This window comes from Danio rerio, chromosome 8 (genome assembly GCF_049306965.1).
Source record: "Danio rerio strain Tuebingen ecotype United States chromosome 8, GRCz12tu, whole genome shotgun sequence".
Taxonomy (NCBI): Eukaryota; Metazoa; Chordata; class Actinopteri; order Cypriniformes; family Danionidae; genus Danio; species Danio rerio.
In genome coordinates this window covers 51473219-51497812 of record NC_133183.1, presented here as the reverse complement: position 1 = coordinate 51497812, position 24594 = coordinate 51473219, and the positions used below count along the sequence as shown (strand labels likewise).

At 36.5% G+C, this 24594-nt stretch overlaps 1 protein-coding gene across 4 annotated transcripts in view; it reads right to left on the bottom strand.

Moving 5' to 3' along the window:
• rassf2a (Ras association domain family member 2a) overlaps nt 1–24594 on the bottom strand; it is a 49994-nt gene that overhangs the window by 6933 nt on the left and 18467 nt on the right. For all 4 annotated transcript variants that reach the window (XR_012383688.1, XR_012383687.1, NM_001004676.2 and 1 more), the window contains 5 exon segments: nt 22368–22443; nt 18795–18946; nt 13761–13870; nt 3814–3956; nt 3575–3728 (listed from right to left, as the gene is read on the bottom strand). Coding sequence is in view for 2 of the 4 variants with exons in the window: in NM_001004676.2 (NP_001004676.1) it covers nt 3575–3728; nt 3814–3956; nt 13761–13870; nt 18795–18946; nt 22368–22443 (635 nt within the window). In the remaining 2 variants the exon portion in view is untranslated.

Sequence of the window (24594 nt, the reverse complement as noted above, 5' to 3'; positions counted from 1 at the left end):
CCGCTGTTTGTGCATTAACATGCTGCACGTTCACAACAGAGAGAGCACACTTGGGCACATGCGCGATTGGCAAAAACATGGTGAATCAATAACTTTTTAAAAACCTGAATCAATATTGGAGTTACCTTTGCATGCTGGAGAAAGGATAACACCATGGCTAAAGGATTTCTCTTAGACAGGTAATGCTTTGTTTTAAAACTATTTTAGCTTCACGTAAAGCTGATGTCACGTTAGATGTTGTTCTTACAAATTGGTTATATCTTCACAGAAGTGTTGTTCAGCCACTAAAATCTTCCGGTGAAATATTGATAAAACTATTTTCAGTTTCATAAGGGACCTTTCACAGCATCGATAATGTAGATTTTAATTAGTTTAACAACAAAACACAAGTAAATACCGCTATTCTGCCTAGACTTTCCCTATATTTTTGGCCATGCAACTCTAAATATTCGCTCTGAAATAGCATGTCAGTTTGGCTTAGTAATGAGTGTAATTCCTGTACGCCGCCAAACAAGCACTAGTCTCTTTTAACACACAAAAGAAGGTTCGTTTGCTGTCATCTTTAAGGTGCGCATGCTCCAGTTTCAGGAGGCGTGGCTCTGGACGGCAGGGGAGGGACTATGATTTAGAGATTTATGCTAAGCTGTTAGCATTGTAGAAGATCACCTACTGCACCTTTAACTAAATTTAACAAAAGGCAAATCAAGTCTCGTCCCTTTATTAATCCGGGATCACCACAGTTGAATAAACCGCCAACTAACTCAGCATATGTTTTAAGCAGCAGATGCCCTTCCAGCTGCAACCCATTACTGGGAAACATCCATACACACTCACACATATACACTGCGGACAATTTTAGCTTACCCAATTCCCCTGTACCACATATCTTTGGACATATATAGGAAACCCACGCGAACACAGAGAGAACATGCAAACTCCACACAGAAATGCTAACTGGCCCAGCTGGGGCTCGAAACAGAGACCGTCTTGCTGTGAGGCAATTGTGCTACCCACTGCACCACTGTGTTGTCCAAATCAAGTAAATGTTACTTTGCATAAAGGAATGGACTTTCTAAATTAAAACTAGTTTAGTTACTAATTTAGTTAAGTCAAAAAAAAAACTAAAACAATGCATTTTTAAATTTACATTAAAGCTTATCTTTCTTAAACACAAAAGTTAATCGGAATGTATATAAAACACACATAAACAGATATTTGAATCAGATCACAATGTTTAGATTTAGTCAATGTAAACAGATGGAAGTGCAGTCGGATTCAATTAATTTTGATTGACAAAAATTGGTGAATGTTCACACAGCCAATTACTTTAATGGTAATGTTTTTTGTTTCTTTGTTTTGAAAAATACTATGGAAGTTTCTCTTTATAAAGGTTTGAAACCACTGTATGAGTAAATAGTGAGTGAATTTGGATTTTGTTTTTGTTGAACAGTTATTATAACTATAGTGTCCACTAGATGGCGATTCAGTGTTTCACAGTCATTTAGAACTGAGGTTTTCAACCTTTTCTGATACCCGGTATTCTAAAAGTTTGGACAGGGTGGTGGAATTTTCTTCCCTTTCCAAAACCTAAACCCAAAAGGAGAAATGCCAGCGTGGATCAAGTTGTGTGAGGGGCGCTATAAGAGTGGGGTTAAGTTGGTTTTGTTGTTTCTGATTTTCCTGACACATTCTCCCAGCCAGCAATGACATGTGGGGCCCAAATGGGTTAACTACGGGTTCCATGGGAACTGTGTGGGCATGGGCTTTAGCTGGGTGAAATCAGCAGGTCCCATGTATGTTTTGTAGTATGAGTCCCACATAGGAAGCCCATATTAGCTGATTACATGGGCCACATAAGGGACAGGCATGGGCCAAGTGGGCATGGGTTTGATCTGGGAACACATATATGGGTCATGCATGGCATATTTATGGGCCAAGTGGGCATGGGTTTGAACTGGGAATGCATATATGAGTCCTGCGAGGCATTTTTATGGGCCAAGTGGGCATGAGCTTGAACTGGGAATGCATATATGGGTCCTGCATGGCATATTTATGGGCCAAGTGGGCATGGGTTAAACTGGGAATGCACATATGGGTCCTGCATGGCATATTTATGGGTCAAGTGGCATTGGGTTTGAACGGGGAATGCATATATGGGTCCTACCTGGCATATTTATGGGCAAAGTGGCATTGCTGCCCAGCCAGCAATGACATGTGGGGCCTAGATGAGGGCTTCATGGGCTGAAAATGTGGGCCCCATTATGGGCTTGCACCCTGGATTCACATTGGGGCCAGTCGTGGAAGCCCAGATGTACTAAAAGTGGGACCTGTAAGGGTACTGCATGGGTCCTAACTGGGCAATTCATGCCAAACACATTTGGATCCCATCTGCCCAAATGGATTTAAAGTGGGTTTGCACCCGGGATCCACATGGGGGCCAGCCATGGATGCCCATATAGATTTTAAGCAGGATCTGTGAGAGTCTTATGTGGGTCTTAACAGGGCAATTCAAGAAAGACCAATTTGGGCCCCACCTGCTTAAAGGGTTTAAAATGGGCTTGTACCCAGGATCTACATGGGGGCCACCCATGGATTCTGTCCCTGCCTGTCCCAGGTGGCTGGCTGCGTGGCGGGGTCGGCGGTTGCCATTCTCAGCCCGTTGGGGCCTGCCCTCTGCAGCTGTGGGGGGCTCTAGCGGGGGGCATTGTCTTCCACCATCTGGGTGGAAGCATGTCCATCTCTGTGGTGTGGTGGTAGGGGACATGTGCCCTGGGGTTGCTGCTGCTGGCCAGGGTACTGTGTTTCCTGGCCTTCCTCTGCCTTCCTGGGATACGTGTAGAGGTATTGAGTTACGACAGTCCTGTGTTTTTTTTAATTTTTTTATAGCCGTTATGCATTGATTAGTCATCATTTAGTATTAGTGTTCCTATAAGTTCAGGTTAGATATAATGTGTTGATGGTTATCATTTCAACCTGTATGTCCTGGCGAGTGACGCTAAGGAGCGATTAGTGAGCAATACGTGAGCCACTGCATCGCCTCCTCATCGTTTCGTAATGCTATATTTTATTGCATAACAGTTAGTCTGTCAGGCAAAAAAAAAAAGAGAAAACACGGTTTAATTGGTTATTATTAGAATATTTTTAAATTTCACCTCTCTTACTGCGCATGAACTAAGCTGTTGAATGGTCAGCATATCAGGCGGCTAGGCTAACCTTGCTTCAATTTTGATTACATTTTTTTCTAATCAGTTGCAGATTAAGTCGGGAATATACCACTGTAATGCATACTGCTGTTCTTTTAAGTCTGGCTTTCTCGCATTTCTCACCTGTTTGTCAAAAATGACTAGTTATACCCCTGGAAATGTCTGACACTGGCGCATACATAATGTAATAGACGTGCCATACACGAAAGCTTGATAGGCATAACAACAGTAAATAAAGAGTACAGGGCTTAGCGAAGGTTCAATTTACTCAAGTACACGCCTCAATTTCTCACGTCCCCCTTAATAGGCATTGGAGCCCCACAGGTTGAAAACCCCTAATTTAGAAGAAAACAAAACAGTTAGAGACAAACCTCCACTGGCATGAACCAGGTACAGGGCAAAGTCATCAGGACTGTTCTCGATCTTGAACTTGTTGAGCAGCACCCGCAGCACCTGTGGCGTGGTCATACAGCTGTTGATCCGCACGTTTGTGACTGAACCGTATGCAGGAGTGAACACAGCAGTCTAAAAAGAGGAAGAAGAGACTGCATGAAGAAGGAAGTTATGCTCAAACCATCACACATGGAGAACCAGTTTGTCGTCCTGTCACCTTGTGGTTGTAGAAGTGACCGTTGATGGAGAATCGGTGGCGTCTGATTCTCCGCTGGTCACTAGGAGACCGTCTCCGGCCCCGCCTCAATACGCCTGCATCGCTCTTAGTTCTGAGAAGCTGAGCGGAGACATCACACACTTCTGTCAGAGAAAAAAAAAGGGAAATGAGGAGGGAAATGAGTCACAGAACATTTGCGTGTTTAAAATCAGTTTAGTATTTTTGTTTGGGCCTGAAGGACTGTTATCTTTCAGAACAATTAAGTTTATATGCAAAAGTCTCTGAGCGCTGCCTGAAATTTTATGTTAATTTTCCTCAGGTTTTAGGTTGAATAGGTTGGTGTCATTGCCTATACACCTAAATAACTGAACATAAACATAAGGATTATTATTTATTTATTTGACTACAACAATATTGTATCTGATCAGCAACATTGTATTAATAAGGGAATGTCAACTGAACAGTAAAAGTTTGACATTTTTAATGAAGTGAATTTACTCATTTTTATACATTTACAAATGTCGATGTTCATTTGTATTGGATTAAATTGCTTAATGAAACGTTCTGACTTTTTTAAAACAATTTATATCATTTTAAAAAATCTATTTCAATTTCTAGCTCATTATGGCTCAAAAACAGTTCACATTTATGAAACAAACTATTTCTTTTTTAACAAATCAGCATAAATATGATCTTAAAAAGTTGTTTGATTTGAAGAGCTCATCTTTCAGACTTTAAAAAAGGTGATAACATTTTGTTGAGTGTTTCCCAAAACCGTAGCTGCTTTGTCGCAGATCCATCCATTGTTTGAACCACATTAGTTGTAACATAAAACGTCCATAAAACGCTCTAAACCAGGGGTCACCAATCTCGGTCCTGGAGGGCCAGTGCCCCTGCAGGGTTTAGCTCCAACTTGCCTCAACACACCAGCCTGGATGTTTCAAGTATACCAAGTAAGACCTTGATTAGCTGGTTCAGGTGTGTTTGATTAGGGTTGGAGCAAAAATCTGCTGGACACCAGCCCTCCAGGAATAAGTTTGGTGACCACTGCTCTGAACGGTGCGGAGTTACAACTTCTTTAGAGAAGAATCCCATGATTTTTTGTGCAAATTATATTGTTTTACACGCACACACAGTTTTCCAAATTAATTGAAATATATGTAAACGGCACATATAAGACCAATTTTTCCTTTACAAATATTACATATTCTATTCTAAAACATAAAACCACATAGCTAACATATTCTAATATCATATGGAAACTCATATATAAATCATATAAATCATATAAATCGTTAGGCTGATGGTTGCAAAATAGTAGGCCATTTATTAAAAAATGAAAAAAATACTACTTATTAATAATAGTTATTATTTTCATTAATTTATTAGGGGGTCAAGCGCGAAGCGCTGAAACCCTATTGTTTTTGTTAAGATTTTTATTATTATTAGGGGTTCGAGCGCAAAGCGCTGAAACCCTATTGTTTTTGTAAGGATTTTTATTATTATTATTATTATTATTATTATTATTATTTTACTTCTGCCATAATCACTATTGCCCAGGCCAAACCGTAAGGCCTATTGGCTTCAAACTTGGTCAGATGGTAGTACTCCTCACCGCTACTCAGATCCAAAGGCTCGTCAAAATCGGGCCATAGGTGGCGCTACAGCGCTAAAAACAAAAAAAATTTAGTAATTTGGCCGCCATTTCTAAACCGTTTGTCGTAGGCTCAAAAACTTTACATATTTGGAATGGTTGGGTCAGCACGAACAAAAGTGGAGTCTCCCAGATTTTCTCTACGACGCACCGTTTTTCCGCTACATCGCCATTTGTCCGAAACCTACTTTTGCGAACTCGTCCCAGGGTTTTTGCCCAATCTGAACCAAACCAGTGTAGAAATGTTCTCTAGACACTGAATAGCAAAAGTTATTGAAAGAAAGTTGAAATGTTGATTTCACGCGAAACCGTACACAAAAACGTAACATGCTAATGTAAGCTAAAAGCTAATTGTAGCTGTAACTTTTGAACGGATTGAGATATCTTCATAAAACTTGGTTCACACATGTATAAAGTCAATTTGAGGTCACAGTGCAAAACCCGCAAACTTTGGCCTCATGGTGGCGCTATAAAGCTTCAAAAACATAAAAATTACTCTAACCTCACAACCATTAGTTCAATCAGCTTGAAATTTGGCATGCAGTGTCTTTGTATAACGTGTCATGACATACTATAAGGACATTGGCATATCTTAAAAAACATGGCCGCCATTAGCCAATTAAGATTAAACAGCCATTAAACTAGGTTAACGATGAGTGATCGAAACGAAACTTGGTGGGCATGTTCGACTCATGGTCCTAGAGGTCTGTAAGAATTTTGAAAGAAATCCGCCACTAGGGGGCGATTTTGTGTTTTTTGAGGGTGTAATTGATTGGTTATTACACAAAGTTTTGCACAGCCACACAAACTACATATCATATGATAGGCCTGCTCATACCGAACAGTCTGACACTAAAACCACTGCTGTCACTCAATCTGTTCATTAAATTTTAATTAATAAATGAAAAACCTACTTTTGCGAACTAGTCCCTGGTTTTTTGCTCAATCACCACGAAACCAGTGTTGTATGAATCTCTGAACTGAGCAGATCAATAGTTATTGAAATGAGTTGAACTTTCCTCTTTTGGTAGCTATAAATGGCTCATTTACAAAAGGGGTGTGTCTTATATTGACCTAAATGCATGTAAATGCATAAGGAAAACTCAAAACTTCGTGAAATCAGGTTTGCACATCTGAGATGTGATTCATAACAAGCATGCAAAATTTTGTGAAGCTATGTCAATAGGTGGCGCTATAACAGTAGAAAAGGTCTCAAAAACACTGATTTCCATTGCTTTTTATTGCTATTTGACCATAATTTGTATAATATGTGTTTATTGTAGACAGCTTTTCACAAATATACTTGATATGACATATTATATGACAGGCCTGTATATTCTGATCACTTTGGCACAAAATCCACTGCTGTAACTATAACCATCAATTTATTATTCACCATTATTTTAAACAATACTTTTAGGAACTCGTCCCTGATTTTTTGCTCAAACTGAACAAAATCAGTGTTGTACAAATGTCTGGACTGTCTAAATCAGTAATTATGAAAAACAATTGAACTTTTGTGCATAAATGAGCTTGATATATTTATCTAAAGAGCAGAGTGTGTTCATATGCTTCCACGAAGGGTCTAAACATGCATTACTAATTTAAACCACTAGATGACAGCACAAGACCTCATAATGTTGGTTCAAAGTCACTAAAATTCCATTTAAGATCATTCTGAATCACATCTTGACATGGTATAAGCTCTGGTGTTGCATTTAAAAGATGATTTAGGCCCAGGTTACCACTTCATTCATGTAGGCTTTATATTTTTTCCATTTATTACATTCCATCATGGATTTCTTTTGGGTCAGCCTTAAATTTTGGGTTGTCCTAAATCTAAATTGCCTAAATGGCAATTAGGTTGCCAAATGCTCGAACCCCGTTAATCGCCGCTTGCGGCTATATTTAGGGGGTCAAGCGCGAAGCGCTGAAACCCTATTGTTTTTGTTAAGATTTTTATTATTATTATTATTATTATTATTATTATTATTCTGCCGAAGTCACTATTGCCCAGACCAAACCGTAAGGCCGAGAGAGCTGAAACTTGGCCAGATGGTAGTACCCCGGTACACTACGTTCTGGCCAAAGATCAGCCAAATCAGACCATAGGTGGCGCTATGACGCCAAAAAAACACTTTTTGGACATTTTTGGCCGCTATACGTTCACCGTTTGTCGAAGACTCAAAAACTTTACATTTTTTGAATCCTTGGGTTAACCTGAACAAAAGTGTATACCAAAAATTTTTGCTCTACGACGCACCGTTTTCCCGCTACATCGCGATTTGTCCGAAACCTACTTTTGCGAACTAGTCCTAGGTTTTACACTCAATCTAAACCAAACCAGCTCTCAAATGTTCTCTGGACACTGAATATCAATAATTATCAAAAAAAAGTTGACATTTTTATTCTCACGCGAAACAGTGCAAAACAATGTTCGATGCTAATTGAAGCTAAATGCTAATTGGAGCTATAACTTTTGAACGAAATGAGATATCATCACCAAACTTGGTACACACATGCATAAGCTCAATTTGAGGTGACACTGCAAAACCCGCAGACTTTGGCCACATGGTGGCGCTATAAAGCTAAAAAAACATAAAAATTACTCTAACCTTACAGCCGTTAGTCCGATCAGCTTGAAATTTGGCATGCAGTGTCTTTGACCAAGTTGTCATAACATACTATAAGGACATTGGCATATCTCAAAAAACATGGCCGCCATTGGCCAATTAAAATTGAGCAGCCATTTAACAAGGTTAACGATGAGTGATCAAAACGAAACTCGCTGGGTATGTTCGACTCATGGTCCTAGAGGTCTGTAAGAATTTTGAAAGAAATCGGCCACTAGGGGGCGATTTTACGTATTTTTAGTGTGTAATGGGTTGTGTATCACACAACCTTTTGCGCAACCACACAAAATACATATCATATGATAGGCCCGCTCATACCGAACAGTTTGACACTCAAACCACTGCTGTCACTTATACAGTTCGTTAAATATTCATCAATATAGGAAAAACCTACTTTTGCGAACTAGTCCCTGGTTTTTCACTCAATCGCGACGAAACCACTGTTGTTAGAATCTCTGGACTGTGTAGATCAATAATTATCAAAAAAAAGTTGAACTTTTCACTTTGGCTAGCTGTAACAGGCTAATTTACAAAAGGGGCTTGTCCACACGAACCTACATGCCTGTAAACCAATAAGGAAAGCCCAAAACATCACAGAAATTGGTGAGCACATGTGGCATATCAACGAGATGAAACTTGAAAAATTTTGTGAAGATCAAACCATAGGTGGCGCTATAATAGCAAAAATAGTCTTTAAATTATGCTAAATCGCTTAAAAATGCAGTAAATGTGCTTCATTTACACATTATTTCACAAAAAACACTCAATCTACATATCATATGACAGGTCTGCTCATACTGAACAGTTTGACACTAAAACCACTGCTGTTACTCAAACTGTTCATTAAAAAACCATCAATATAAACAAAACCTACTTTTGCGAACTAGTCCCTGGTTTTTAACTCAATCGCAACGAAACCAGTGTTGTATGAACCTCTGGACTGAGTAGATCAATAATTATCAAAAAAAAGTTGAACTTTCCATTTTAGATAGCTGTAACAGGCTCATTTACAAAAGGGGCGTGTCTACACGAACCTACATGCCTGTAAACCAATAAGGAAAACCGAAAACATCACAGAAATTGGTGAGCAGATGTGGCATATCAATGTGAATAAACTTGCAAAATTTTGTGGAGATTGGGCAATAGGTGGCGCTATAATAGTGGAAATGGTTCTAAAAACATGCTAAAATGGCTTAAAAATGCAGTAAATGTACTTCATTTACACACTTTTCACTGAAATGATTTATAAGTTATTTTTTTGTCCATCTTGGATGTTTAAAGGTCTCAAAAACACATATTTTCAATATTCTATCATTTTAGCCACTATAACACCGACTTTTAACTGTCACCTACCATTTCTAACCACTAGATGTCACAACAAGACCACTTATTTATTGTTCATAACATTTGCATACCTTTGCTGTTTTACATTTTTTGAGTTTAAAGTCAGGGAAATTGCATTTAGGATCATTCTGAATCATATTTTGACCTGATGCAAACACTGTTATGCATTAAACATCTAATTTGGTCCCAGTTAACCTCTTCATAATAATTCTAATAGGCAAAACTGGTTCTATGATTAAACACCTTGTTTTAAAACATATGTAAAGAAAATCACAACTGTGGCTTCTAGATGGCAGTAACAGACCACTTATTGTTTATTTTACTGCTCTATAGCAAAGAATGTAATGTAATGTTATGTAATGCATTCTGAATCCCAAACTGACATGGCATGAACACAGTTAATGCATTTAAGACCAAATTTAGTCAAAGCTTGTCACACTTTTTACTCTGTAGATTTTTAATTATTTTAATAAAATACAAATTTTTCATTTTATACAGTTAGAACATGCTCAGTCATAGAAGGGATATGTTTATGCACACCTAAATGGCTGTAATCACATAAATAAATTACACCGTGGCCACTAGATGGCAGTAGGGGATCACTAATAGCTAATTCACTGCTCTTTTGTCATTTTTATTAAGAAGAGCTAAAATAGCCATAACTCATGAATGAATAAAAATATCTTCACCAAACTTGTTACACATATGCAAGAGGTCAGTCTAAGCACATAGGATGAAACACATAGACATTGGCCACATGATGGCGCTATACATTGTAAAATCACTGTATCTGAGTAACCATTTATCTGATTAACTTAAAATTTGACATGCCGTGACTTTGTCTAAGGTGCCATGACTCGATCTACACATTATATCATAGGGCTGCTTATACTGGTCACTTTGACATAAAAGCGGTCACTCGAAATGTTCATAAGAAATTTGTCAAAATGTAAAAACTGATGTTTCATTTCTGGAGTGTTTAATCAAACGTTTGTTAGCTCAATCTATAAACTCTAACACTCTAATCGTATATTTCATTGTCAAATAAACTACTTACAGGCGTCCTAACTGCTATATGACCTTACCCTGCTAAACTGCTTGACCCCCGTTAATTGCTGCTTGCAGCTATATTTATTATTATTATTATTATTTTTCTGCCCTAGTTTTTATTGGGCAGACCAAACCGTAAGGCCTAGAGAGCTCAAACTTGGCCAGATGGTAGTACCCCGGTACACTACATCCTGGCCAAAGATCAGCCAATTTAGACCATAGGTGGCGCTATGGCGCCCAAAACCATCATTTTAGACATTTTTGGCCGCCATTCGTACACCGTTTGTCGTAGACTCAAAAACTTTACATTTTTAGAATGCTTGGGTTAGCCCGAACAAAAGTGCACACCAGGGTTTTTTGCTCTACGACGCACCGTTTTCCCGCTACATCGCGATTTGTCCGAAACCCACTTTTGCGAACTAGTCCTAGGTTTTTCACTCAATCTGAACCAAACCAGCTCTTAAATGTTTTCTGGATACTGAATGTCAATAATTATTGAAAAAAAGTTGATATTTTTATTCTCGCGCGAAACAATACGCAAAAATGTTCGATGCTAATTGAAGCTAAATGCTAATTGTAGTTATAACTTTTGAAAGGAATGAGATATCATCACCAAACTTGGTACACATATGTGTAAGGTCAATTTGAGGTCACAGTGCAAAACCCGCGGATTTTAGCCACATGGTGGCGCTATAAAGCCTAAAAAACATAAAAATCACTCTAACCTTACAACCTTTAGTCCAATCAGCTTGAAATTTGGCATGCAGTGTCTTTGGCCAAGCTGTCATAACATATTAAAAGGACATTGGCATATCTCAAAAAACATGGCCGCCATTAGCTAATTAAAATTGAGCAGCCATTAAACTAGGTTAACAATTAGTGATCGGAATGAAACTCACTGGGCATGTTCAACTCATGGTCCTAGAGGTCTGTAAGAATTTTGAAAGAAATCGACCACTAGGGGGCGATTTTGTGTTTTTTGAGGGTGTAATTGATTGGTTATTACACACAGTTTTGCGCAACCACACAATTTACATATCATATGATAGGCCTGCTCATCCTGAACAGTTTGACACTAAAACCACTGCTGTCACTCACATCGTTCGTTAAATATGCATCAATTAATGAAAAACCTACTTTTGCGAACTAGTCCCTTGTTTTTCACTCAATCGCAACGAAACCAGTGTTGTTAGAATCTCTGGACTATCTAGATCAATAATTATTAAAAAAAAGTTGAACTTTTCACTTCTGATAGCTGTAACAGGGTCATTTACAAAAGGGGCGTGTCTACATGAACCTACATGCCTGTAAACCAATAAGGAAAAACCAAAACATCACAGAAATTGATGAGCACATGTGGCATACCAATGTGAAGAAACATGCAAAATTTTGTGAAGATCGGGCAATAGGTGGCGCTATAATAGTGGAAATGGTCCTAAAAACATGCTAAATTGGCTTAAAAATGCAGTAAATGTGCTTCATTTACACGCTTTATCAATTTTAGTCTAAGCTTATCACTGAAATGATTTACATGTTAAACTTTTTGTCCATCTTGGATGTTTTAAAGGTCTCAAAAACACATATTTTCAATATTCTATCATTTTAGTCACTATAACAGACTTTTAACTGTTACCTACCATTTCTAACCACTAGATGTCACCACAAGACCACTTATTTATTGTTCATAACATTTGCATACCTTTGTTTTTTAAGTTTAAAGTCAGGGAAATTGCATTTAGGATCATTTTGAATCACACTTTGACATGATGTAAACAGTGTTGTGCATTAAAAATCTAATTTAGTCCCATTTAACCTCTTCATAATAATTCTAATTGGCAATACTGGTTCTATGATTAAACACCTTGTTTTAAAACATGTAAAGAAAATCACAACTGTGTCTACAAGATGGCAGTAACACACCACTGATAGTTTATAGTTTATTTTACTGCTCTGTAGAAAAGAATGTAAAGTAATTGGCCATAGCATGAAACTCGTAGACATTGGCCACATGGTGGCGCTATACATTGTAAATTCACAGGCTTCCTGACTGCTATATAACCTTACCCTGCTAAACTGCTTGACCCCCGTCAATCGCCGCTTGCGGCTATATTTATTATTGTTATTGGTATTAATATTAGAAGTACTATTATTATTATTATTATTATTATTATTATTATTAAGTAGGAGATTGTTTTTTTTATTTTTTAAATTCTACTTTTACAAGTTAACACATTCAAACCACTGCAGAAATGTTCTAACCAACAGGCCCATGTATCCTAAACAGTACAGATACATATCTTAATAAATAACCTACTATAAATTAAAAGCATTAGGCTAACCTATTCTATATATTTTTGTTTTCACAAGCTTTGGAGACATAAATTCCGCTTTTAAATATTAGGTCACTTATAGCTTTCATCATGAGCCATGGCAGCGTTCAAAATGGCATAAATGATTTGAAAATGCACTACAAAGGGGATCGCAAAAACTGAACTGTAAAAATAATTTGAGAGCGATGACTTTAATGACTTTTTTTAATCATTCTAAGTTTGAATGGGGAACGTTCAAAATGAATAGGGGGGATAGGGGTCAAAACAGGGAACAGAACACAACTAGGAACTATGCTTCTAACTACAGCTCTAAAGGTGTAGTTGCAAGTGTACAATTTTGCAATGCAGTTTGCGAATGTTCGTTGGAACAATAGATTAGGGAAGCACCAAATGAACAAACTATGTTTGTAACGACAGAACTTGCGACCTTAGTTGGCTAACGATGGTTTTCAGAAATGCACCCCTGGTTATCCATACATATAGATTTCACAAAAGTTAGTACTAAACATGTGTGAGACGTGATGAAAGGCAAAATATATTTGACACTTGATGAACTAATAACTCTAATAGTTATACAGAAATATTTTTTTGACACCTAATGTTGCGGCATACATTCCTGGGTCAATGACATAAACAAGAAATGTTCTAAAATGTAACAAAAAAATTAAATGGTTACATTTCTTAAAAGTAATTTTAAAGAAGAATAATGATACAATCAAATCCAGCACATGATATGATCCGATACATATGATATGATATATGATACGATACATGATATGAATAAAAGGCTATTTAGGATGTAGTAATTAGGAGCTATAATATTGTAATAATGTTTTATTTAATTATTATAATTATTAAAATAATAATAATTATTATTATTATTATTATTATTATTATTATTATTATTATTAAACCTCTGTAAAAGTGAAGCTGTACCTTCATCTTCTTCCTCATGGTCTTGTGTTGTGCCGTTGTTTGTTTGTTCTTCTGGAGGCGTCACTTCCATCTGAGGTGGAGTTTGTGGAGTCTGTTTCTGAGCCTCCTGACTGGAGAACATGACAGGAGGAAAACAGCCCCGTCATGTTATTCAGTGACAGACACAATCCACAGCCCAGCAAAACTTTCAAGACGATTTGCCAAAAACATGATATTCCTCTAAAAATGCCCCTTGCTTTAATCTAGCTCTCAACAACCTGTAAGAATTCCTGTTGCTTACATTGATGCTTTTTAAAGAAATGTTTTGTGCCCTTAAAGGCTGCGTTTATTTGATTAAAAATACAATGATATTTTTAAATAATACTCAAATGAGTCGCCAGTGCCTGTGAGATATTTGGCATGCTAAATATCTGGAGCTGTCGGCGATTCAAATCATGCCGTGTGAATTGAGTTTTGACTGAAAATAACATCATTGATCGCCTACAGCCAATGAGAGAGCAGCTTTCACTTGTGTGTGCGTGTGTGTATACCTGCTGCAGGCCTGCGGGAGGCAGGGGGAGAAGTTAACAGCGCTCTTTTTCGATTTATTTGGACCCACGAAATGGAGGAAAAACTAGTGGGGGTTTGACAGGACTCAGGAGCAACCGTGTCTGTTTGACGTTTCATACAGAAAGAAATTAGTTTATTATCAACGTTGAGGAGAAATGGCTGATTCCCTTTAAATCCAGGTGAGCAAACATGTACATGTTCTACCCCATTAAAGGCTTCTTTCTTATTATTTAGTTAATAACAAAAGATGTACTACGTGTTTTTGGCTGTGAGATATAAAAGTCATGCAATGTGAATGTCCATGTCGCCGAACCATCTTGCAGTGTAAACAAAGCAGCGACGAAACGCTAGCCCAGATAGTCATGCAGTGTGAAAACATCTGTGACACGACTAGTTTGAAAATCATGCAGTCTGAACTCTGCATTACGGAATAAATATATTTATATTTTTAAAAATACATATCTAATACAAATTTAAATAATCATTTTCTATTTGAATACATTTTAAACACATGATTTATTCCTCTAATGACAGCCTTTAGTGTCACATGATCTTCAGAGTCCTAATTTACTGCTTAAAAATATTTATTTATATAATATTTATGAATATTTTATAAACACTAAAAATCACTGCTTAATACTTTAGTGGAAAAAATAATGTAATACACATTTTTAGTGATTATTTTATAAATAAATAGCTTTTATAAAATATTTAAAAAACAAAATTATAAACGTCATTACTGACTATTTTAATCAATTTAATGCATTGTTATGGACTAAATGTATTTATTTCTATAAAAAAAAAATAATAATAATTTGAATGGTAGTGTATAGCAGTGGTTCCCAACCTTTTTTTTTTTTTACCTGAGACCCCCTTTTCCCTTCGGAAAATATTGAAAGGCCCCCCTCCACATTTAAAGATATTGTCGCTCATATACGTTTGCAGTAAGGATGACACAAAATGTCGTTTTCAAATAAACGCTTAGTTTATTACTATATTTAAATAGGTTTATGCACAAATAATAGGCTAATGTAAAATATAAAGGCAAAACATCAGTAGGGCATTTGTATTGGGTACACCTTGCGGTATTAGGGATGAGTTGGTTAAAAAAGTCTTATAAATTTGGACGGCCTCACACATTCGTTAGCAGGACTTTGTTGCAGATGATGCACTGTGGCTGGGCCAAAGACTCTTTGCTTCGAGAAAATAGAATAAAACCATAGTTCAGGTAACTATCTTGGTATTTCCTGCATTTCGTGTTTCCTGTATTGCTAGTGTTGCGACCTGAAATGCTTGGAGCGTCCTCACCTGGGTCCAGTATGCTTGGGTCAATTCTATTAGCTGATGAAGGCAATTGAGTGAGACTCTCTCTTTTTTTGTGGAGGATGAATTACAAATTTGTCAATTTTTTGGTCATTCATATGATAAAATGAACTAAGGCAACATGATCCTTCTCCTAATTGTCCAGTGCTAAATTTTCTTTTAATTTGAAGCGACCCCCCACAGAGCTCGCTGAGGTCCCCTGTTGGGAACCGCTGGTGTGGAAATGATTATTCAAGAATCAAGCAGCATTTCAATTTTGATATGAAGCTAAATATTTTTCTCTGTTGTAAGCCAAAACTCTGTTAAGTCATTTAGTTTTGATGCACTTGAGGGTAAGTCAATTTTAAGTTTTTATTTTTGGTTGAACTAAACCTTATCATAAAACCAAATGAGTGTAATGAGCACTCCAGTAGAGAAGATCCAATATTGTTTTGGGTTGAAGTTTTTAAAATCCATTCCAATCCTATAATCTTTGTAATAAACAAATGAGTGCATAATAGAAGCATCATCAAATGATTCTAGGAACTGCTACTTATAATAACAGACCCTGTGTTAAAAGACTCCAAATTATGCTAAAAAAAAGCTATATTTGTGTTGGAGCACTCAGATATTATTAGTTCTTTTGAACTCCTCATTTTGGACCCATGAGGCAAAAATGGACAAAAAGAGATCAAAAGCAGAAGACATTAGAAAAGTGTGCATTATTTATATCACACCGGTCCTGAAGATTTCAGCTGCTGGATATCAGTAGTACAGTCATCATCACAAGAGTCGCTATGGAAACAAACTCGAGAAACAAAGCAGGATCTCAGGCTGAAGTCACTTGAAGGTCACTTGAGTTTAAGGAGCAGCCTTAAAGAAGTAATCTTGCCTTCTATGGATTGTAGATTTATACTTAGATTTTGTTTGTACTGAGGTGATGATTTATGACACAAAATAATATACATATAGCAAAATAAGGAGCATTTCATTGCACATATACAATGGAAATCAGAATTATTAGCCCTCCTGTATATTTTTTCCCCCAATTTCCATTTAACGCAGAAAAGAACACATTTCTAAACGTAATAGTTTTAATAACTCATTTCTAATAACTGATTTATTTATCTTTGCCTTGATGATAGTACATAATATTATACTGGATATTTTTCAAGACACTATTCAGCTTAAATTGACATTTAAAATGCTTAACTAGTATAATTAGGCAAGTCACTGTATAACCAACACAATCTCAAGACAATTTGTAACTTTTTGATTTAGTAGCCAATTGGTATGAATTTGTATGATCTCTTTGATACAATTTAGTATGACTTTCTCATCCCCCAATAACAAGTTAGGGGTGTGGTTAGGTCTTTTTTAAAATCGCACATTTTCGTACGACTGTATTAATTTGTACGAATTAGCCACTAATCTGACACAACGTAAAAGACTTATATTTCCTTGTTCATACTGGTATAACAGTGGTTTGTTCTGTAGACAATCGAAAAAAAAAAAAAGAAAACGCTAAAGTGGACTAATAATACTTAAGAAATTTTTTTAACTGCTTTTATTTTAGCCAAAATAAAACAAGAAGAATAAGACTTTCTCCAGAGCAATAAAAAATTATAGGAAATACTGTGAAAAATGCATTGCTCTGTTTAATATTTGTATTAAATATTAGTTGATGTCAATAATAATTGTCAATTAAAGTATTTATTATTTGCCACTATCCTTATTTATTATTATTATTATTATTTTTTAGAAATGATCATTTATTTTTTTTTAAAATACAATAAAATGTTTCCTGATCTCTTCTACTCTTTTGTATGCATTTAGTAAGTATTATTATATAAACACCTTAAAGTAAATGACGGATCGTTTCACCAATATTCTTTTACACACCAATAGATCATAATATTGCTTCACATCAATATTGTTTCATTTTAAATAAATTTACCTGTTAACCTACATTACAAATTAATTTAACTATATTCTGACAATGAATAAAATAAATAAATAAATAAATAAATAAATAAATAAATAAATAAATAAATAAATCTCAATATTTACAGAAATATTAAGTAACACAAGATGTAAACACTGCTAATGATGAGAGTTGCTTAACAAAATTAGCAAACTAGACACTGAAGACTGGCATCATTAAGAAAACTAAGAACAGATATGTTGTTACGACTGAAGTTTATTTATTTGTTTATTATTGCGGATTGTACTCTTTTTCTTTTGTCCCGCCTCCTTGCTTTTTTTCTGTTGTCTTATAGGCTCCCACGCCGGCGTGATTCCCTGCTCTGATTGGCTGCTGGTCTCCGAGACCTGTATATAAGGGAGCTTCCAGCAGGGATCGGAGAGCTCATTTCTGCTGCGTTCGTTGTTTGGAGTGGAGCTCCTGGGTTTCCCTCACCCCTTCGGCCGACGATCAAACACCAACCACCTTTGTATTGATGACCATCCTATGCTTGAATATTTTTTGAGAGTTTGAGCGTGTAAGGGTGACCTGCCTATTTATTTGATTACTTTTGACTTTGTTTATGTTGGGGAGTAAGGTAAGATTCTTGTATTTTTTATTTAAATAGTAATAGGTAATTTAGTGGATTTATTTTATAGATTCTTTTGTTTGTTATTTTGGCCTGTGGTCACCCTAACGAAATGCTCATTTATATAAACCCTATTTCTCTATAATAAATATCTTCATATATACTCTCAATTGAGTGTGTGAGTTTGGTTGTCGACCGAAGGGAATCTTTTGCTTTAAGTTTTGTTTAGTTTGGGAAATCCACCACCCCAACACATTTGTTTTTTCTTCGTTTATTATGCCCTTTTTGTTTCCCCTAGACTTAGGGCGTAATATATGTAAAATTGCATGAATCATTTACAATATTATTGTTTTACTGTATTTTCAAACAAACAAATCCTGCCTTTACCAAGCATAATAAATTTAAAAAGACAAAAACCTTTTTAAAAAATCTCACAGACTGGACATTTTTGAACAGGACTGTATTGTATATTTACATATGAAAAAACCTTATTGTTCCAGTCAAAGCATAATAAAATACTCCAAACGCAAGATAAACCTTATTAGCATTGATAAACATATGCATAACAGAAGAAATATTGACTTCTAGAAGGTTAAAGAGCTCATTTAAATATGCTTGTTCACCATCTGACCTCTGGTTGTCTAGATTACAGCCCGAGTGCCAGGAGGTGGAGGAGGGAGGAGGCTTGATTCGCTCATGGTCATCCTGCATCTGAAGCCTGATTGGTCGACGCAAACCCCATGAGATATTAAGGAGTCCTTCCATGATCAGCTCCTCCTCTTCCTGCAGGCAAAAAACACAATATAAAGATAACTTATATCAAGTTATGTTGTCTGTGTTTTACTTATTATATTCCAGGGCTGTTCAATTAGTTTGTCATGGGGGCCGGTTCATGAAAAGCATCCCAAACGAAGGGCCGGAGAGATATGACTTGCTATATGAGTGATAACACAACTGCATATAAGAGCCCATTTGCTGTATTTTTCCTTAAGAGACCTACGTTGGCTTTTTCTACATTAAAATGCTAATATATTGTATTTTGAAACTACATAATGAGTGCATTGTACAATTGTGCATTGGCTTTTTTTTGTTTTTTACAAACATTCAAATGTTGTATTTCAGAGCACAACAAAAGCAGTGCATTGCTGAAGTAGGCTTTTTCTACATTCAGACACATTCATATGTTGTTTTTTGAACTGCGTAACAATTAGGGATGCAACAGTAATAGATCTTGGTTGTACGATTATATAGTGTGAAGAATAATCATGGTTTCACTGTTATCACGTCTAATGTAAATTCAAGCATTATATGAGGAAAGTAGCTATTTAGATTAACTGTTGATGCCATTTGCGTTCATGCATACAAAATCATTTTAATAATAAATCGTTTAACATATCTTTTGTTTACATTGCACTGAAAGGCACGCACAACTCTCACTGTGAGATGTTTTCTACTGTGTGCGCCCGGAAAGCTGCAAGCGTTTTGCTCCACTTGTGCGCGCATATTGTCATAAATTCTTACATTAGAATTAACAAACTTGCAAGCGGAAAAGACGTGATATGGGAACGGCCGCTGCTACAGTTAATCCGGTGTGCGTGTGTAGCTTCGGTGTACATACTTAGAACTTTAAATCTTTTTTTTTTTGTTTATTTGCAGCAGTTTTGTTTTGTTCAGTGCAACAGAAATGCGGCTTAGAGAAGCCTTTACAATTCATTAACTGTGACAAATTAAAGCGCAGTTAATAGGGAAATCGGCTAATTGTTGCATCCCTATTGACGATATCAATGCATAGTACAAAAGGTCTTTTCTACAAAAACATCCAAATGTTTTCGGCTGCCCGTACCACTCGCTTATGGTGACTCATGCTCTGCGCAGCCTCTGCAGCTCATGCTGTATTGAACAGACACACGTCACTTCATAACTATAGCGGCCGTTTTTCGACTGAACTAAATTTATTTTTGATGTCTTGGTCACACTATTTGGAGGGCCGGAACAAATTGCCTTGGTGGCCGGGTTCGGCCAATCGAATAGCCCTGTTAAACTCCTTAATTTAGATTCTTATTGATTTTTCTTGTTTTGTTAAGGTCACGGGTATAGTTGTATAAGCATTTCACTGCATTACGTGTATAGTGTTTATGACTGTATATGTGACAAATTTGATTTAAATTTGATTACTATTTTGTGCTCGTTCTTACATTTATGTATTTGGCAGACACTTTTTATGCAAACAACTTTGCATAATATTTAATTAGGAACTTATTTATTGACACTGCAAAAAATGCAGGGTTCCACACAATTCCTTCATGTTGTCCCAACACAAATCAATTACGTTAACCTCATTGTTTTTACAAATTTAAGTTGTCCCACGCAAAACTTAAGAATTGAGTTACATTAAAAAGTAGCTTGAACAAGAAGCAAACGTAACTTTTGGAGTGTAGTTCTTAGATCATTTGGAGAATTAATCCTATAAATGTGGAATTACTAGTGTCATTCTCTACTATTTGATCTTTGTTCTCCAGATGAGAAGTGACAATATTCAAAATTTTCCTACGCCCCATGAAGCTTTGTGTGAGTTATCAATACCGGAAATAATAAAATAATTAAAAAAAAATGATTACAAGGAGATGGCATTATTCTTCTCACATTTTATCTATCAAATATTAAAGGTCCCATGATGAATTAGATGTTAGTTTCAGTCTGTTAGTTTCAAAGATATCTTTTAGCTAGAGCTACAAAACTGAGACAAAATTTTCGTTTAGACAATATAAAACATTAAAAGCTTGTAGTTTTTCACTTCCGCCTAAATGGTTTGACAGATTTTCACGTCACCTCATACTTCTCTCCTCAAATCTTAACCAATTCATTGGTCTCTAGTATCCGACATGTCCTGCTCCCTTTTCATTTGATTTCCATTCAATGTGCTTGAGCTCAACCACTTTCACTGAAAGAACTTTGATAAAAACGAAATGCTATTGGCTGTTTTTTTAAAGTAAGGAGTTACTCTATGCCCCACCCTATCTTCATTTTCCAGTTAAGATTTTCTGCAGGTTAGGACTTTTTTAAGACCGTTAGGGCAAGATAAGAGCTAAATGCCAATGATTTTTTTGAATATCCCAGTTTGAAAAGATTTTTATTAGCCCTATCAAAAATGATTAAAAGTAAATACATTTAATAACACAATATTAATAATTTAGTTTGAATATTTTTTTATAAATTTTCTAATATATCCATTCACAAATCCTATAATCCTTACCAAGAATAGAACAAAACATAGCTGTAAATTACTTCAGTCTACAATAATAATAGTTTAATAATAAAATAAATATAGGTTAGGGCAGTATCCTCAGCAGTAAATAAATGCAGAATTTTTAAGCAAATATTACTGTAAAGAAAGTAATTCAATGCTTTTTTTTTTAAATAAAGTTTTATTGAGATTGAGTTTGTTGGTGATTGTATGGGTATTAATGGCCAGATTGGGTAGCTATACATGAACAAAGAAAAATTAAGACCTGTTAAAAAAAAAGATTTAAGAATCTTTTTAGCACACCAAGGATACTCTGATAATGTCAAACGTTGAATAAAAATCCACATTTCAAAGCACTTCATGGGACCTTTAAAAGAAAACTTAACAGAATACATAAATTGCATACAGCAGACAATGAATTACCCTGGAAATAAGTGAAATACTATGAAATAAACAAGAAATATTAGCAATATGGTAAAGTATTACTCTATTGTAAGAGAAAAACTATATTGAGGACCCACACATGAACTCAAAAGTGCCTCGTTTGTTTGTGATATTAATGTCATGTTAAAAAACCAAGCGCAAATTTTACAGCGCAGCCTTAATTATATGAAGTGATTTCTTTTTAATGGAAGTTCCCTAAACAAGAAGTGCAGCCCATAACTTGGCAATTTAGCAATCACGTGTGGAAAAAGGTGGATAAACAAGCTATAATTTTTCTTTTAGTATATGAGACCAATGAATGGTAAATACAGCCCATCTAAAACAGTCATTAATTTGGCTTGTCTAAAGCACCTGAGCAATGCATTTACAGACACAAAAGGAGACGCACATGGTCAACCCCCTCCAGCCTCAGACAGTTATTATTACTCCCCAGACAATAGTGAATAATTGAGGAAGCACAGAAGGGGTCAAACGCTTCTCCGCCTGCCGCACAACGAGGGTAAAGCTGGTTCTTACCTCTCGGTGTCGTAGCTGCAGGTTCTTTCCTTCATAGTACAGATTGTAGGTCTTTAAATGAGAGAGAATGCTGCTCCTGAGAAACAACAAAACATCTTACATTTGGAAAGTAATACTTAAACACAGTATGAAATTTCTGCCACTAGAGGGTCGTATTCACAACAAACAAATGCTTATTTTGATGATGCCGTGACTGAGTGTGGAATCATAGGAGTTGTCATCTTCATTACATGCTATGGGGACTCCTGCAAAAATCATGTTCAATGATGAGCTAAAGTGATCAAAGCTTGGGGATCTGTTATAATACTGCTTTGTGATCTTTAATGAAACACACCACATTTTAAAAAAAATCTTTGGTGTTTCACTGTTTTCTATAAAACCAAACCAGAAATTGAGGTTGTATGATGTCATAATCATGGTGACACAGGACACGGTCCATGCCAATTGCTAAAATTGCTCTGGATTTGAAACATTAACTGGTTGAATTATTCATTATTGGATGAAGGGTTGTGGTGTTATTGATGGTAAAAGTAAGGTTTAGTAGTTAGGGAAAGGTAAGACATATAATTGTTAGCGGATTTATTTACAGAGCAAGTTCATGTTTACACTACAGTGTTTCCCCTACCAGGCGACGCAGTGGCACAGTGGGTAGCACGTTCATCTCACAGCAACATGCGTGGGTTTCCTGCGGGTACTACGGTTTCCCCCACAGTCCAAAGACATCCGGTACGGGTGAATTGGGAATTGTCGTAGTGTATGAGTGTGTGTGTGTGTGTGTGTTAATGTGTGGATGTTTCCCAGAGATGGGTTGCGGCTGGAAGGGCATCCGCTGCGTAAAAACTTGCTGGATAAGTTTGCGGTTCATTCCGCTGTGGCGACCCTAGATAAATAAAGAGACTAAGCTGACAAGAAAATGAATGAATGAATGAATGTTTCCCCTACCATTATATATGGGGGGCACCCCGCCCTCCTTATATACGGCTGTACCCACCCTCCTTGAAGTCACATTTATAGATTTTATCTATATAGTGCCGGATCACAACTTTTTTTAGTAAACGAGCTGAATGGCCGTATGAAATATCTTATTTACACAACAGCATGTCATTTCTGTTCTGCGCTTGCGTCACTGCAGCTAAAATATATACAGATGCACACATCCCAAGTCTCTCGAAAGTTCCAAGAGTCACCCGCAAATGCATAGAGATGCCGGATGCCCACAAACGAATGATAATCTTCCGGAAATCGCGCATCTTCCACCCGTCTCCCGCCCGGTCCTCAAATACGTCCCGCTTCCCTCCTCGCTCTTCAGATACATCGCGCGGAGCAAAGCTTCTCTATCTAGTGTCTAGTTATGACCTCTTCCGGAAGCTCTGTGTGATCCCCCAAAATGATTAAAATACCCGTAAAACATGGCGTCGAGAGTGAATGAGCAAGTGAATAGATCGCGAGAGGCACAGTGATGGTCTAAACATTACATTTGATAGCTTAAATGAATAGAGCAGTAAAGATATCGCAAGTGCAAATCCCCCTCTCTCTCTCATTGAGAGATCTGCTGTCAGTAGTTGGAGAAAAGCAAAATATTGGAATGGTGCTACATGTATTTAGCTCTTTTTTTACGTATAACAATTGAAAGTTCTGTGCCTTGTCACAAAAGTTCAATTTGTCTGTGACTATTTGTCAATTGCATATGAATACAGTCTTAGAATCGAGAAACAGTTTGTGCTTTTAAGCCTTTAAATGCTGCCTTCTCAGTGATGTTGTAAACACCATATTGCTTTCTGGTTCCTTCTATCTGATTGGATGTAGTGAGCATGTCCTTTTTTTGTAACCTGGTAAAAACCAGTACAGCGAAATGAATTTATGAGGCTAAAAGAATGTCCTGGAAGCAAACATTTACAAGGGTACAATGCGAAGATATGCTCATACATTTTTTAACATTTTAAAAATATTAAATTCTAGATTCAAACACATTTTTGACACAATATTAAAAACATGTGGCTAAGAAATAGCTATTAACTTAACTTTTTTTTTTTGGTGGGGCAAGTGAAAATATTGGCCGGGCAAGTAAAAATCTGAACCGCTGGCCCAATCGGGCCAGTAGAAAAAATCCTTAGCGTTGAACCCTGACAGAGAATACAACCGGCCTCTGCAGGAGCTGAGAGAAGAACACGTGAGTTCTACTGATGCCCCTATTGGTTTTCGCTCAAGAAAGTTGTTCTTTATTTGC